At 37.4% G+C, this 17,821-nt stretch overlaps 1 protein-coding gene across 1 annotated transcript; it reads right to left on the bottom strand.

Moving 5' to 3' along the window:
- LOC133852581 (probable serine/threonine-protein kinase PBL22) lies at nt 1-3,814 on the bottom strand (the record flags this gene model as incomplete). The annotated part of the gene is made up of 6 exons (XM_062289353.1): nt 1-69; nt 174-374; nt 927-1,187; nt 1,461-1,576; nt 1,836-2,297; nt 3,223-3,814. Coding segments are annotated over 6 exons (1,701 nt in total), but the record flags the coding sequence as incomplete, so codon positions are not given.
- Nucleotides 3,815-17,821: the final 14,007 nt, after the last annotated feature.

The raw sequence follows: 17,821 nt of genomic DNA, 5'->3' as shown, positions 1-17,821 counted from the left end.
TCAAACTGGAATGGCTTCTAAGGATCTAGAGAGGGGACTCTCTGGTGCGCTCATCCCTTGCTCTCCTCTCTGCACTCGACAAAAATTAGAAAATAAATGTCAAAATTAAAATATTCCACCTTCAACATATATATTTTAAAAAAAGAAAGTTACAAGTTTTTGAGAAACCAAACCTTGTAAGTGTCGGTGTTTTTCCAGGCTGTATCCATTTCACCAAAGACAACCTCAATGTTTGGGCGTCCTCTGCTTGTGTTGGCAACGCAGAGGACAGCAATTTGTAAGATGGATCCGAAGTCTCCCTTGTTGAAATTTCCACCTAGCCTTGGGTCTTCAAAATCCGATACCGGACGGTTTCCCATATGTACGTCCTTTGCCTGCGGCAAGCACTAATTAAAATGATATATTATACACTATAGCAATTTGTGTTGTTGTGTCGAGTTTGTATTGGGTCAATTTAAATCCGACCCATTTAATTAAATGGTCAAATGTCTTAATCCTGACACGACTCATTTAAATTAGTGGGTGACACAACATGACCCGCTAACCCCGTTTAAAAAACAAGTCGTGTTAGGTTAACGTGATACACAACCTAATTAAGAAATATGCCATTTTGGATTGACCCAAACACGACCCGTTTGACCCATTTCAACCTATATATGAATTTAAATACAAAATAATAATAAATTTTATGAATTTTAGCCTTTCAAGGTTTTGTTTTTTAATTATAAAAAATCTAATTTAATTTTCTGCGGGTTATGCAGGTCACCCATGAGTTAAGCGAGTTGACCCGAAATTGACCCGTTTAGCAAACGAACAAAACAGGTTAATTTGAGTCGACCCGAATTGACCCGAACTTAATTATACAAAATTCTAAAGTACTAATTTTCAAAAGTTCTAACCCTAACTTTACACACAAACAAAATTACCATTCTTGTCAGCTGGTCTCTGGCATCAAGATCTAATTCAATTACTTTTCGCCCTGATAGAAGTTGCAGAGCAACAATGCCAAAGCTGTAAATGTCACTAGCACAGGTTAGCTTGGCATTGGTCATGTATTCTGGATCCATATACCCTATGGTTCCTCTCACATCAGTGAATACTTTGGTCTCTTCCATCCCCAACATTCTTGCCAAACCAAAATCTGATAGCTTTGGCTCCAAATTCTCACTCAAAAGGATGTTCGTAAGCTAATTAAGAAGCAACCACACAACATTTGTTAAATTACTAAAAAACCATCACATTAAAATCACAATATTTCAAAATTATAAGGCCATTTAATAGTCTGTTATACAACTTAATGATGTGATAGTGAAACTCAGTCTTTGTAAGAGAAAAAAATAAAAACACAAATTAAGGGTTGATTTTTATTATCACGTCATCTTAATTGTATGTCAATCGTATAACAGTCTACCAAATATCATTACTCTTATATGCATATCGACGAAGAGAAGCACATGTACCTTAATATCTCTGTGAACAATGCAGCCATCTATATAATGGTGGAGATACCTCAGTGCAAGCGCACAATCTCTTAAAATCTTAACTCTTATATCCCATGTTAAAAGGGTATCTTTTCCTGAAAATAGAGACATAGAGGCAATAATATTATTTTCCTTTCAAGGCCATTGCGGGCAGAGTAGACTCGTTTGGTTAATATTACAAGATCGATCAGTTGTTCGAGTCCTCACTAAACCGATACCCGATTCTTGCGGGCAGAGTCGTGTATTTGGAGTTTACCCGGCATGAAAGGAGTTACACATCATTTTTTTTTTTAAAAAGAAAAAGAAAAAGAAAAAGAAATGTAGAGATGGAGGTGATGTGAGGAAATTACGTACTTAAGAGATGTTGAGCGAGGTTGCCAGCGGGACAAAATTCATAGACAAGATATTGGTCGCCATCTTCGACGCAGCAACCGAAGAGGCAAACGAGGTTTGGATGGCGAACCCTGGAAAGATTTTCGACTTCCCGCTTAAAAGAATCGGAGGTGTTGGTCATATTTATGTGTTTGATGGCCACAACTTGGCCGCTGGGAAGAACACCTTTGTAAACACGCCCAGCAGATCCCCGCCCAAGGCATACCTTTCCGTCGTTCCCGAAGTTTATGGCATTCTCGATCTCCGCCTTTGAGAACGTATAGAGCCCCGACCACGTGGCCGCCATATTCACCCTCGATTGAGCTACTGCTGCTCTCTGATCAGGCTTCTTCTTCTTCTTCGTCACATATTTTATCAGCAATACGATCAGCATTATCGTGATGCTCGCTATCAGGATCGCAAATAGTGCTTTTGCCACAGAATCTGATCCATCCATATATTTACCATTTATTTATTTATTTACGTGTTTTAATTAGTTGATCAATATATTTGTATGGAATATTAATTAACAAATACTTACAGTTGATTTTCAAGTATTTATCTGGTCCTGCATGTGTGGACAAGTAAAATACTTTTAGTTAATTAGAATCCAAAAATAAGCCATTGCAATTTATTACTACATTTAAACAAATAAATAAACATATAAATATATATACGATGCATATAGTCTCTCCATGTGTGTGCGCTCTCGTGTTTTTATAAAATAAAAACAAAAAAAAAAATTTAAATTTAATTTCATACCAAGTCATAAATCATAAATATATACAAAAGTTACATGTCTTAAGTCATTAAGCGATCCGACATAAGAGTATAAATATGTTATATGGGGTCAGAAACTATATATATTTCTGCCCCTGAATATCCCACTATTATTCCACGTGGCAATGTTCGTCCTTATTTTTTTTTTTAAAAAATATATACATCCTTAGATATTGGATTGACACTGCAGTGCTTGTGATCGGCATATAATGAGAAACATATTATTAAAAAAAAAAATGTATTTTTCACACGTAAGTAATACATATTACTTTTAGAAGTTAGTTCGGACCGAAATGTTACAAACCAATTTGAATGAAATTTATGTCTACCTTTTCTTCTCTAGAGATTTCTAAAGACTATTTGGTGTTCCCTTTGAGTTAAATGCAGCAAGAAGTCGTCTCACCGCAGTTGGGAGGACACAATTATAGTTATTAATTATAATTCTATGCAGGGAAGCTGATATGATACTCTCGACTAACGCTTTGATTAATCTTTATTAAATATATAAAAATAAATAAATTTAATGATTTATTAAACAAATATATCTAGTTCTTACCGGAACGGGAGTACAAATGTATCTAGTTCTTACCGGAATGGAGTAAAGCAGGCAAACATCGATAAAAGTCGTCAATAAACGAGCCATTGTCCGGTTTCCCGGCGGCAACAGAAATAACAGCAGCTACGCCACATATGGATCTTTCTATATCGTTGTCGTCCTTCTCTTCAGATAGCTCCAGTAGATCTTTCCTCACGTCTAATATTGCAGGGGTGCAATTTGCGCAAGCCTCGTCAAATGCGTTGCCAAAGCTGTGAGAGCACGTGTCCATGGCACTCTGGTAAGGCTTCTCCTTCTGAACGGCGGCGAAAGAAAAGTTTGAGCACTGGCTGCCGCCGAAGAAAAGGTAATCGTCAAAGCCACACGAATCCACGAAAGCCGAGTATAATTCCGGCGAGAAGGAGGCGTTACAGTTCCTCCACATATCTTTGGAAGGGAAAATCGTGCCCTGCGGCGTACTGCGCGCCTGCTCCGCTAAGGCTTGGGACAACACGGCGAGGGCATTTCGGCAGCACAGAGTTTTGGGGAAGCTGTCCCAGTCGGCTATTTTTTCTTGGACGCCGGCGCACTCGCCGGTTGGTGGGTATGGATTTGACGAGAAATTCAGCGCACAGTTACCTGCATGGATTCATGGGAGCTAGTTAGTTATAAAGAGCATTTTTTTTCCTTTTTTTTTTTTTTTTTTTTCGTTTTTTTTTTTTTTTTTTTTTTTTTTTTTTTTTTTTTTTAAAAAAAAATATTTTTGGTCAATTATAAAACATCATACGGGAACATATATACCTTAATATAATATTCATGTTATGTCGAGGATTTAAAGCCGGAACATTATTTAAAAGTTTACATGATTTCACGTTATTAGAATTTTTAAAAGACGTATCAATATTAATTTTATATACGTACACCATTAGATATATCAATTTTAAATTCTGATTATGAATTTGATACTAGCTATATTTAGAGAGTATTAATTTCTATTGATAATGGTAAAATAGAGAGAATCTCCGACTAAATTATTTAAAAGTTCAATATTAACTATATTTAGCTAATATGACCACTTTTTCTCCTCCAGCAAATTAGCTAGAGACTGTAAAATGCATATAAAGTGTCACCTCAACTAAAAAAAAAAAAGGTTGCAAGTGACCCTAAACCATTTTACTTAACTCCCGCCGTTAGAATTTTCAATAAACTTGAATGACAAATGCGTGAAATGTTCATTATACTCTTGGCGAGATGTGTGAAAATACCAAAATGCCCATATATAGTGAGATGAGTAGAAATATCAAAATGCCCTTAAATTAAAAATAATAAATAAATAAATAAATAACTGGAGGCACTCGTGGATCTACTTCGTCGGATCTAGAGATCCACGCCGGCGGGGTCTCTTGGCCACAAAGTTCTTTTTTAAAAAGAAAAAAAAATAAAATAAAATTAATGCATGGATATTATCATTATTTTTCGTCTGATTTAACGAAAGACAAGACCATGGAGAATAATTGAAAGAGACATTAATTACATCGTTTTTTTTTTTTTTTTTTTTTTTTTTTTTTTTTTTTTTTTTTTTTTTTTCTTTTTAGTTTAGGAAATATTGCAATTGAGGTGACTGTCCACAAGAGGTAAGTGTAGTTTTTAAAAAAATTTCAAATAGTATATATTTAATATGAAAATTTATTTTTTTGTTATATTATTTCGCCTTAAATTGGAGGAATGCTAGAGTTCAATTCTTTCTAGTGTTTTTTAGTGTCCATCTGGAAAGACATAAATGTAATAAAAAAAATTACATCTATGAACCTTCTAGATGACATGGATGCAATTTTTTAATTTTTTTTATTACATTTATATCTTTCCAGATGAATATCAGAAAAACATTATAATAAGCTTTCTTAGGAGGTAATATGAATTTGCCAACCAAAAGCAAAGAAAAAAATTGAAATACCATATATATATATATATATATAATAAAATAAAATAAAAAAACCTGGTGGATGATCATCGGCCGAACAGGTGAGAATGAAAGAGGTAGAAAAGCAGAAGAAGGTGAGATTCAGCAAATGGATTGCCTTCATATTTGAACCCACGACAAGGAAAGTTATAAGCGCATGCAGGAGGCAGAGCTAGAGTTAATTGAGAAAAAAAATTTCTTTTGGGAGGAGTGGAAGGGTGTAGTTAATGGATGATCTTTCTTTGTGAGCATCGGAGAAAAATAGGGATATTCTTGTTTGTTAATGTTAGCTGCATGCCTTCGTGTCTGCAGCTTCCACTACGTACAACCTGTCAACCTTGTTATTTCCGGTGGCAGCCTCCTCCGATACTATCCTCAAATTCAATGATCGATATACAAAAGCACAACATCCATCATTCTTAAAATAATGCCCGACCGACCCTACGTACGAAACAATGAAATATATATTATAAATTGGTGTTTCAATCTAAACACACGGCCTAATACGTTCGTTTTCACACTCAAACAATTAAGCGAGTGATTGGTGCGATATATTGAGAGATATTTTATCGTCCACCAAAAACTCTACAATATACATATATATATATTCTAGCGGCCTGATGGCGCAACCTCCTTGCATGCGCGTGTACGTCAAGAACAATTTCTGATTTCTTGGCAAGGCAATAACTGCGCTTAGAAGGTTCGACTACCACCTTGATGAAAAAGTTGTTTAGCAAACGAGATACATTGCAGCCTATAGGGGCCGGGTGTAACGCCCCGCCTTTTACAAAAAGGCGTAAGTGAAAATTTCAATTTTCACGTGACATTACGACATCATTAGAGTTATAAATTGGCAACGGAATATATTTTTTAATGATAAGACATCAGAGCTTCTAGCAAAAATACTTCAGAATATATAGAAAGTGTGTAATTAAGTAATTACACATTAAAATAGTATTTGTGCCGTGTATGGCACAGATAATTTACAATCAAAGTACTCGGAATAAATATATGAATATTGTTTTTCGAATATTATAATAATAATGGACTAGACATAGTAATCCACAAAAATGGGAGGCATCTTCGCTTCAGATATTGCCCTCAAGATCACCTAAGGGTTTGGACAATCCTGATACTCCTCCTAAGCTGTATTAATATATAATACAGAGAGAAACAATAATACAAAAATACCTAGTGAGGCCACTGTTTTCAATAATGATATGATTTCTTATTTATTTAAGTAAATACAACACAATAAAATAATATAAAGTAATGACAGTTTTATATGCAAAGTCTTATTATAAAATAAATCATGAGCTTCTTACATTCAATCTTATAGAGACGTAACTCTAACACATAAATTCAAGGAAACATAATTCCATTTAATAGAATTTGAGGGACATAGCTCCATCTAATAGGAGACGTAACTCATATCTAACGTATTATAGGAGACGTAACTCCCGTTTAACGAATGATAGGAGACGTAACTCCCGTTTAGCGAGTTCTAAGGAGACGTTACTCTTCTAACAATTTATTATCTTTTTGGCACAGGCAGACGTAACTCCCTACTCTTTTATTTATTAATATTTTTGGCTTAGACAGACGTAACTCCCTGATCCGTTGGCAGACGTCACTCACAACTTTCTTAATATAAATTCATTAATTAAAATAACAAAATATGCAAAATCCACATGCGCAAACGATTAAATAAAACAGAAACCACAACATTATGGAAATTCAGCATCACCCTCAATGAGTAAGAAATACTCACAGTTCTTTCTTTGATTCAGAAAAGTGTTCACATAAATATTAACTGCAGTATAATTTAATACCAATAATAGTGAATTAGTACAATCCACTAATAAACTCATATTAACACTATTTTTATTTTTAACATTTTAAACCTTAACATAATTGCTAATATCATTTAAACTTATTAACGACATATAAAATGGTTTAATTATAATGCCACATATTCTATATGAGCATTATAACAACATTTATAAATAATGATCAAAATACCCTTTTACATTTTAAAATACTTATTTACATAAGGATCGTTCTACTATCACTCTTAATCATAAAAGCTATATATATATATATATATATATATATATATATATATATATATATATATATATATATATATATATATATATATATATATATATATATATATATATATATATTTAATATAACAAATTCCAATTGAGCTGAGTAATAGCATTAGTATTAGTAATGTCTAAAAAATACTTTTAGAATGTTGGGCGGCATAACGGCATAATTATGGATAATTTCTATTATACCCTTTATAAAATTTGGTAGAACAACGACGCTTTTATAATTAATGCTTAAAAACCTTTTAAAACTTTTGACAGCATAACGGCACATTTATGGAATACCCAATTGAATTTGGGCATTATAATGGCGTATTTTGTAAATAAGTGATAAACTTTTGAACATAAACACATAATGAACATAAACACATAATGAACATAATCAAGCTTAAACTAATGAAATCAAAACCTAAATCATAAAATCAATGAAACTAATGATTGGAAGCTTACCAAAATACTTCCTAGCACACACTCTAAGCCTTGGACCACACAAAAGTACACAAAACCACACTTTTCTCTCTCTTGGCCGTGGGTGTGTGTGTGAAGCTTGATGGATTTTTGCATCCTCCCCCTTTAGTTCTATTTATAAGAGAATGAATGGTTAGGATCAAGTAGACACATTTTGTCACGCCCCCATTTTGGGATATAAGGGGAAACGTGAACTTGAATGCTAAAAACATTTAAATGAAAGCGTATGTTTACAACATATAAATTGTAACTTCCTATTTTATTATTTATGCCTATTAATAAATATTTACAATGCCATGAATTCCAAAAAGAGACATTATACAAAATAAAGGTTTGGTCGATCCACAATGATCTATTGCTCTTAGCGAGGTTTACGCTATTACAAGGAAATGACTTCGTCTTACTGTGTCATCTGAAAAGATTTGGAAAAAAAAAATGGGTGAGTTTGACAACTCAGTAAAGAAAGCACAAAAAACAAGAGTATGATATTTTCAGAAATTCTAAATAGAATTCAAATAATTTAGCAGGTAAAGAAACAATTAAATGACATGCAATTAGATCAATTGCAGCATGGTGCATGAATCATTTATGCAGCGTGTAAGTTTTACCCTCCACCGGCCCACCTCCGCTATTTAGCCGTGAGTGGCGCACATTACCTTTGGCACATCCACGGGGACCGATCCCGAAGGGTCAAATCGCTCATCCTATCGTCACAGGAGAGAGCAGACAGGTTAGGAACTTCCCTGGGTGAAGACCCTCCGACTAATAGCCCACACTTTTGGTGTGGTTGCCAAGCTACCCATATGAATCTGGATCATAATACGATGCTGCTATGGGGGTAAAACTTTGTGTAATATATGCACATATAATTACGATGATGCCATTATTTTTCGCTCACATGGAGCATATGCAACATATACGATATGGTGCACAAATACAACTATACAAATATCATGGAATCATATATAACACATATATATTTCAATAACCATAATTTCATCAACTTCATTTATATGGTGCACATGTAACTTATTCACAATTCATACTGTGAGAGCTATAATCATATAATCACATGATTTCTCAATCACATTTGATAATAAGAGTAATATCATGACAGAATTTAAAGAGGCAATTAATATAAAGGAACGAAGGAGTTTAGGAAAATCCCTGACTTTTTCTTTTGAAAAGTTTTATTAAAATTTCGCCAGGGTTTTAGGTTGTGTTCCCTTACTTAGACTTGTCATTAGCGTCAAGTTCGACTTTTTACCTAAATAAATTGCAAGAAGAAATTTAGATAAATATTCTAAAATTTGAAGCCTACAACTTAATTAAAGTAGACATAACACGTAACAAGAGGTCTCCAAATTGTATTATCTGTTAATATTCATAAGTCCACATTACTACTTAGTGACTAAATCATCAATGCTCTAAAATTTTTAATATGAACTCAATTGGCCTAATGGTAGCGATCCAACTGATGATTAAAAATAAGAATTTTGGTTTTGCAATTTATCGGTTTTCACAACTACGTGGATTTTAATATTTGTAACCACTCGCAATAGTACGGGACTTTGCAGCATAGAACTAAGAAAGATATCGTACCACAAGGATTGGGGGGTTGCTTTAGTTATGAAATACTTAAGACGTTGCCTAATTTAATTATGAAAAAGATGATTTGTTTAGTTTTATCACTAAGCTAAAACAAGTAAAATGGAGAGATTTAAGAAAAAGAAAAGTATAGGGCATTGATTTCACTCAATCCTCATAAACCTAAAACCCTAACCCTAAACCCTAAAAAAAAAAACAAAAACCCTAACCCTAAACCCTAAAAAAAAAAAAAACAAAAACCCTAACCCTAAACCCTAAAAAAAACAAAAACCATAACCCTAAACCCTAAAAAAAAAAAAAAAAAAAACCTAACCCTAAACCCTAAACCCTTAAAAAAAAAAAAAAAACCCTAAACCCTAATCCCTAAACCCTAACCCTAAACCCTAAGCCAATTATTATAATCAATAATTTATGGACAAGTCTGAAATATAAACTGTAAAAATAATAAATAATGTGCTACTAATTTTATAAATTGTGTTCTATTTTTGGAAACAAATTGAAAAGAAATTTGCCGCCGTCTACCATTTACAACAATACAATTTATAACAAAGGTCAAAACCATAAACCCTAAAACCCTATTTACTAAACAATTTAATTGGCCATGTTATTAATATTTATTAAAAATAATTTAAAACAATACTCTGAATCAACAGTTTAAAACAAACATTAAATTTAAACAAGATCAACGACTACATTAAATCCTTAAGAAGCTCATATTCTAAGGAATTTAAGCACTTTAATTGCTGAAATCAAATAACTTAATTTGTTTCAGTCTGTTAAATCACGTACAGGTAATATGGACAAGTCTTGGATGTCAGCATGTAGGGGTACGACATAGTATAATGACGGGTGTAGAGCGTTTGTGGAATTTGCTGTTCATAACTGTATGGCCGCTGATGGCAAAATTTACTGTGCATGTAAGTACTGCCGGAATAACCAGTGGCATGCCCCAGATTACGTTCTTGCCCACCTGACAGGGGGTAGGGGAATGACTCTGGGATACAATTTGTGGTATATGCATAGTGAGACCGTACAAGGGTCTGCTATTCTTGGTTGGTGTCTAAGTCATCCTAGTGTCACAGATTCGGCTGCCGGTAGCACTGAACAGGCTGAATGCACAGAACAAGGCGGAGGCCTGGAATAGGGTGGTGACATGCACGCCATGTTGCATGATGCCTTCGGCGTGCACAAAGTAGGTGGAGCCTTCAATAGCCAGCCGCAAGAAGTTAATGAAGGAACCTCTGGAGGGGACGCATTGAAGTACCACGAGTTGTTAAAGACTGCCGAGAAGCCACTTCACCCTGGTACAAAGCATAGTAAATTGAGTGCTACTGTACACATGTACAACTTGAAGTGCGTTGGAGGTATTAGTAACAAGATTTTTTTTGATATTCTCGAGCTTATTAGTCAGTTATTGCCTCTTTGCGATGAGACCTTGCCAGTTAATACATACGAGGCGAAGAAGTTCTCAGTTCCATGGGTCTCAGGTATGAGAAGATTCCGGAGTGCCGTAATGACTGTATGTTATTATAGAAAGACAATAAAGACTTAGATTTGTGTACCGTATGTGGAGAATCTAAGTGGAGGATACATTTAGATCAGGATGGTGACGTCATATCGTCGAGGATAAAACGTCTAGTGAAGGTGTTCAGGTGGTTTTCACTCATCCCACGACTACAGAGGTTACTCATGTCGGAACATACTACGCACTATATGAGATGGCATGCAGAAGGCCGCACCAGGGATGGCGTATTGAAGCACCCCTCCGACGGTGAGGCATGAAGATCATTCGACATTCTACATCCGAATTTTATGGCAGATGATGAGTGCCAAATATTGTCTATTTGGACCCCTTGATTTACAAAAGTTAGACCTTTAGCCTTGTTATTTTCTGATGCTTTGGTTAGTTTTTGTGTTTTTATGTTTTGAAGGTTAATAAGTGAGGAATGGCAAAATTCATGTGGAATTGCTTGGAAAATTGAAGTTCTAAAGAACTCGATCGATCGAACTTAAAAGTCGATCGATCGAATAGAAGTCGATCGATCAAAATTTCCCAGAACTTACTTTTGCAGAAGCGCGCCAGAACACCCAATCAAGAGCTTCTCCATGACAAAAAGCAGTTCTCCCTCTGATTTTCGCAGCAGAACACGCTGGTTGCATGACCTTGGTTGTCTCTAGCAAGAGAGGAATCCTAGAGGGGGTTAGAGGAGTCATTTTACATGGGTTTCTAGCCCTAATTTCCCTCTATAAAAGCCATAGCCATACCTCCTTGTTGAGAGAGTTCAGAGAACAGTAGATAGGTTTTGATTTCGTGCATTTTGTAGTGTATTCCAGTAGCTTTTGTTCTTAGACACTTTCTTTTTATAAAGCTTTCCTTTTATTTCCATGGTTGTTCTTCATTTTCTTGTGGTGTTCTTAGTCATGGAAGGCTAGTAACCTCAACTAAGGTTGAGGATGAAACCTTTCCATTGATGACACTCACACTCTTGTTATAATACTTGCACATTTGATGATATATCATATTTATTATTCAAGTTCCATTCATTTAAATGCTTTATCTTTTGCAATGAATGTGGTTGTTGGTAGATATAGGACATTTAATGTGTTTCAACCGATGGATACATTGTTTTATCGGTTTGAATGATGATATCCATTGTAATTTGTTCATTGAATGGACATTGGATGATTTGATTTCAAATAGGTACTCTTTGTGATTTATCTTTGAGTTGGATTCATTTAATGGTTCTATAGTATGTGGTTGAGAAACTTGAATGACACCCTAAGCTTAATGTTCTTTGGGTGTTCAAGTGGAAACCAAGAGTGTGAGTTGTTGGATTTGGTTTGGTAAATTCCTTAGCCTTAGTTCCTTTTAATTTGCATATTTCATTCCATCTCTTTTATTTAGTCTTTTGCTCTTGAATCAATCCTCAAACCTTTGGAACTAGGTTAAAATGAGGTTGATTAAACAAGACACCAACATTTGACCATTTTCCTGTGGATTCGACCTCGCACTTGCACACACTATATTGCAAACGATTCGTGCACTTGCGAGTACTTATTAAAACACACATCAAGTTTTTGGCGCCGTTGCCGGGAAAATCGGTTCAAAAATTGATTTTTGTTTGATTGATTTTGTTTTTCTACTAGTTAGATAGATTTTTGTTTCATTTTTCTGTTGTTTAGCTTCTGTTCTTCATTCTAAGTTCTTTCTTTGTTTTTCCCGGATCTGTTCTGCAGCTTCTGCAACTTACTGGGTACCCTGAAGAATCGATCGATCGAAATAGACTTCGATCGAACGAACTTTCTCCACAGCAGCAGCTCGGAACTAGGTGAGTATCTCTGTTACAGTACTTTTTTTTTAGTCCATTTTGTTCATTTTCGTTCATAATTTGTTTTTGTTTAATAGTATTTTGCTGTTTGTTTAATTTTCTTTTAGGTCATTATAATTTAGTTCAAATTCTGTGTAGTTTGTGTTTCATATTACCCTCAATTTGTTTTATTTTGTTCTAACAAAGGATAAAATAAATAAATAAATAAATAAATAAAAAGTTTCTGTTCTGTTTTCGTTCCTGTATCTGTTTCTGTTCCTGCACAATTTCAAAATATTCGATCGATCTACTACACTTTCGATCGATCGACTTTATATTCGATCAATCGACCTCAACTCAGAAGGAAGCTCCTGAATAAGATCAGTAGCAGAAATTTTTACCAAAAATACTTTTTGGTTCCAATTTGTAAGTATTCTTATTTTTACCATTGCTGTTGTCTTTGTGTAAATTGTATGCATTTTTGTTAGTCATTACCTTTTTTTATCTTAGTTGTATTATTTTTCTTTTGATAAAAAAATTTAAAAAAAAACATTTTTTTTTTTGTGCTAGTGTGGGTCTACTTAGCTATCTAAGAGCAATGACAAGGCGAATTCTGGCAAGAAAAGGTCTTGGGATTTAAGTGTGTCCAATGTGACCCCCCTCACCTACCTGGGAAGTAGCCTAGATTGTACTTTGGAGAACTTTGTTCCCCATTAGCAAATTCTTTTTTATTTTTTTTATTTTTTGTTTGTCTTTTGGTTAAACATTGGTGTATGCTTGGTAGAAGATCATTGAACCTAGACTTGACATCTTTAGATCCCGAAATTGAAAGAACTCTTAAGAGAAGGTTTAGAAATTCTGTTGAGATGGGAGATAACATGCATGCGAATGAGAATGAGAGGAATCGGGGAGAAAACGTTGATCATACTAGGACACTTAGGGATTTGTTTGCACCCGTTGCAACAAATTCTCCTTCATGTATAGTGTTACCCCCAACCAATGCCACTCACTTTGACCTCAAGCCTCATGTCATCCAACTCTTACCCGCATTCCATGGCTTGGACCTCAAAAATCCTTATAGCCATATGAAGAAATTCAAAGACATCTGTGCCACCTTCAAATTTCAAAATTTTTCTGAAGAGTCTATGCATCTTAGGCTATTTCCTTTCTCACTCCATGATAGAGCCAAGGCATGGTTGGATTCAAACATGCCTGGTTCCATCACTTCTTGGGAGAACTTGCTAAACAAGTTCTACAACAAATTCTTCCCCATGTCCAAAGTCAATGAGTGTAGGAAGGAGATAAGCTCATTTACTCAAGAAGAAGATGAGAAATTTTCTGAGAGTTGGGAGAGATTTCAAGATATGCTGATTAAGTGCCCTCCACATGGATACGAGAAGTGGAGACTCGTGCAATTTTTCTATCAAGGATTAACTCAATCCAACCGTAGCATGATCGAGTCGATGAACGGAGGTGCATTTCTGAGTTTGATGGGAGAGGAAGCATATAGGACCTTAGATCAGTTATCCGACAATTTCCAACAGTGGGATTTTTTAAGCTGTCGAGATAAAGCTACTCGCATTCAGAAGAAGGGAGGCATCTATGAGGTTAAGGAGGATATAGAATTAAAAATGAAGATAGATGCCCTTACCAAAAAGGTCGAAGCCCTAGTTGTTAGCAAATCCATAAATGCTGCCAACCCATTCCATGTTGACTGCTGTTCCATCTGTGCTAGTCCCATGCACTTAGCGCAGACTTGCCTATCATTGCCGGCTTTTGTCGAGTCACCAATGGAGCAAGTGAACGCTTTCAACGATTATTGGAAACAATCCAGTGGACCTTTCTCCGAATCATACAATCCAGGGTGGCAGAACCACCCTAACTTTTCTTGGAAGCAGAACCAGCCTCTAACTCAAGGGGGAGTTCCTCACCAATCCCATACTCAATACCCCCTGGATTTCATCAGCCGGTTCACCATCAAAGCCGTCCATCCCAGCTAGCACCATCATACCAACCCTCTACTCAAGCCCCTGCCTCTTCTTCAGTCTTCTTTGGAAGACACTCTTAAGGCCTTCATCCAGCTTACAGGCCAATCCATCAATGACGTGAAGAATGCTACCATGGTGAACACTCAAGCTATTGCCAAGATTGAGACCCAGATCGGGCAAATTGCTAGTCACCTGGGGGAAAGAGAGAAGGGAAAGCTCCCTAGTCAGCCTGTGCCAAATCCGAAGTTGTAGTTCCATGAGGGAAGTTCATCAAATGCAGTGCATGGGTTGGAACATGTGCAAGCTGTTGTCACACTTAGGTCAGGGAAACAAGTAGACAACCAAGTGGTTCAACCTGAGGAGGACCCTGCTGCACAAGAAGGACAAGGAAGCAGGAGCGTAGAGAAGAGAGATGTCGAGCCATCTACATTAGCTCCAACCATAGAGACTCCTCCTACGTCGTTCATACCTAAGGCGCCATTCCCTGATAAACTTCTCGCGCCAAAGAAGGGAGGAAAGTTCGAGGACATTCTGGAGGTGTTCAAACAAGTGCAGATCAACATCCCGTTCTTGGATGCCATCCAGCAAGTGCCGTCTTACGCTAAATTCTTGAAGGATTTGGTAACTGTAAAACGGAAAACCAATGTCCCAAAAAGAGTTTGCTTGACCGAGCAAGTCAGCTCAATCCTCCAATGTAGGCTGCCTATCAAGTATAAGGACCCCAGATGTCCTACCATTTCCTGCACAATAGGCATCAGCCACATTGAGAAGGCATTGCTAGACCTTGGAGCCTGTGTCAATCTCCTGCCCTATTCAATTTACTTGCAATTGGGGTTAGGATAATTGAAGCCCACCTCCATGACACTGCAGCTGGCTGACCGGTCAGTTAAGATACCACGGGGAATAGTGGAGGATGTTTTGATTAAGGTGGACAAGTTTTGATTAAGGTGGACTTTATAGTGCTTGACACCGAGCCGGTACAGAACGTTGGAGTTCAGATACCGGTAATCCTAGGGTGACCATTCTTAGCCACGGCTAACGCCTTAATCAACTGTAGGACGGGGGTAATGAAGATCTCCTTCGGCAATATGACAGTGGAGCTGAACATCTTTGACATCAGCAAAAGGCCGAGGGAATGTGATGAGATCGAAAGTGTCTGCTTGATTCAGGAGATCATAGAGGAAGAATCAAGCACCAAAGACCCCCTGGAGGCATGCTTTGCTCAGTTCGGAAAGGATCTGGACTTGGACGAGTTACTTGAGCAAGCCAATGCCGTTTTAAAGTTTGCTCCTCTGGAAAGCAAGGAAGAAGAGGAGGCAGCAGTACTTGAGCCTCCAAAGAAGGAACTTAAGCCCCTACCGAATAATCTTAAGTATAAGTTCCTCGGTCCAGCCTACACTCTACTAGTAATCATAGCTTCGGATCTACATGCTTCTCATGAGGAGAAATCGTTAGACGTGTTGAGAGAGCATAAGGAAGCTATAGGCTGGACCATAGAAGATATTAAGGGAATCAGCCCCTCGGTGGTTATGCACAAGATACATCTGAAGGAGGACACAAAACCATAGAGGGAGCCACAGAGAAGGCTCAACCCGACCATGCAGGAAGTCGTCAGAGGAGAAGTAATCAAGTTATTGGATGCAGGAGTCATCTATCCAATCTCTGACAGCAAATGGGTGAGCCTCATTCATGTCGTGCCAAGCAAGCTGGAGTAACGGTCGTGCAGAACAAGGAAGGCGAGTTGGTCCCAACTCGAGTACAGTCTGGATGGAGAGTCTGCATCGACTACCGCAAGCTGAACACCGCCACCAGGAAAGATCACTTTCCTCTTCCGTTCATTGATCAAATGGTGGAGCGGTTGGCCGGGCACGAGTATTATTGTTTTTTGGATGGTTATTCTAGATATAACCAGGTCCCTGTGGACCCTAAAGACCAAGAGAAGACGACCTTCACTTGTCCGTTCGGGACGTTCGCCTACTGACGCATGCCCTTTGGCTTATGCAATGCACCCGCTACTTTTCAGCGGTGCATGATCAGCATCTTTTCTGACATGGTGGAGCGTTTCCTGGAGGTATTTATGGACGACTTCTCGGTTTTTGGGTCATCTTTTGAGGAGTGTTTGCACCACCTCACGTTAGTCTTGGTGAGGTGTAAAGAGAAGAACCTGGTGCTCAATTGGGAGAAGTGCCATTTTATGGTACAATAAGGAATTGTGCTCGGACACGTCATCTCTCATCGGGGGATTGAAGTAGACAAGGTGAAGGTAGATCTAATATCCAACCTTCCGCCCCCATGGACGGTGAAAGAGGTTCGCTCTTTTCTGGGCCATGCAGGATTTTATCGGCGATTCATCCAGGACTTCAGCAAGATCGCCCGGCCCTTGTGCAAACTATTGGTGAAGGAGGCCCCTTTCATTTTTGACGAGGACTGCAAGAAGGCATTTGGGGCCTTGAAGGCAATTCTGACATCCACACCCATCATTCGGCCCCCGAGCTGGGGTACACCTTTCGAGATCATGTGTGACGCGTCAGATTACGCCGTTGGAGCTGTGTTGGGGCAGCGCATTGACAAACTTCCCCACGTCATTTATTATGCAAGTCGAACTCTAAACGACGCCCAGCTGAATTATTCGACCACTGAGAAGGAGCTGCTAGCAGTCGTATTTGCCCTGGATAAGTTTCGATCCTACCTACTAGGATCGAAAGTCATCATCTACTCGGATCACGCGGCATTGAAGTATCTTTTCTCCAAAAAGGATGTTAAATCTCACCTCATCCGGTGGATTTTGCTCTTACAAGAGTTCGACATTGAGATTCAGGACAAGAAGGGTTCCAAAAACGTGGTGGCTGATCATCTCTCGAGGATTACCGTGGACTTCACGGAAGAAGCCGTCCCCATTTCTAAGACCTTCCTCGATGAGTAGTTGATGCATATTGCTCATGCTCACTTACCATGGTTTGCTGACATAGTGAACTATCTTGTCACCATCCAAATGCCTTTGCATTGGGGGCGGCAAGATAAGTCCAAATTGATGTCCGTGGTGAAGAATTTTTTCTGGGACGATCCTTACTTGTTCAAGTATTGTTCCGATCAAATCATTAGTAGATGCATTCCCGAGCCTGACCAATCCAGTGTCATCTCCTTCTGTCATGATCATGCCTGTGGAGGCTACTTTAGTGCAAAGAAGACCACTGCAAAGATTTT

The sequence above is a fragment of the Alnus glutinosa genome, chromosome 12 (genome assembly GCF_958979055.1).
Source record: "Alnus glutinosa chromosome 12, dhAlnGlut1.1, whole genome shotgun sequence".
Classification (NCBI taxonomy): domain Eukaryota; kingdom Viridiplantae; phylum Streptophyta; class Magnoliopsida; order Fagales; family Betulaceae; genus Alnus; species Alnus glutinosa.
This window is presented reverse-complemented; position numbering and strand designations above follow the sequence as displayed.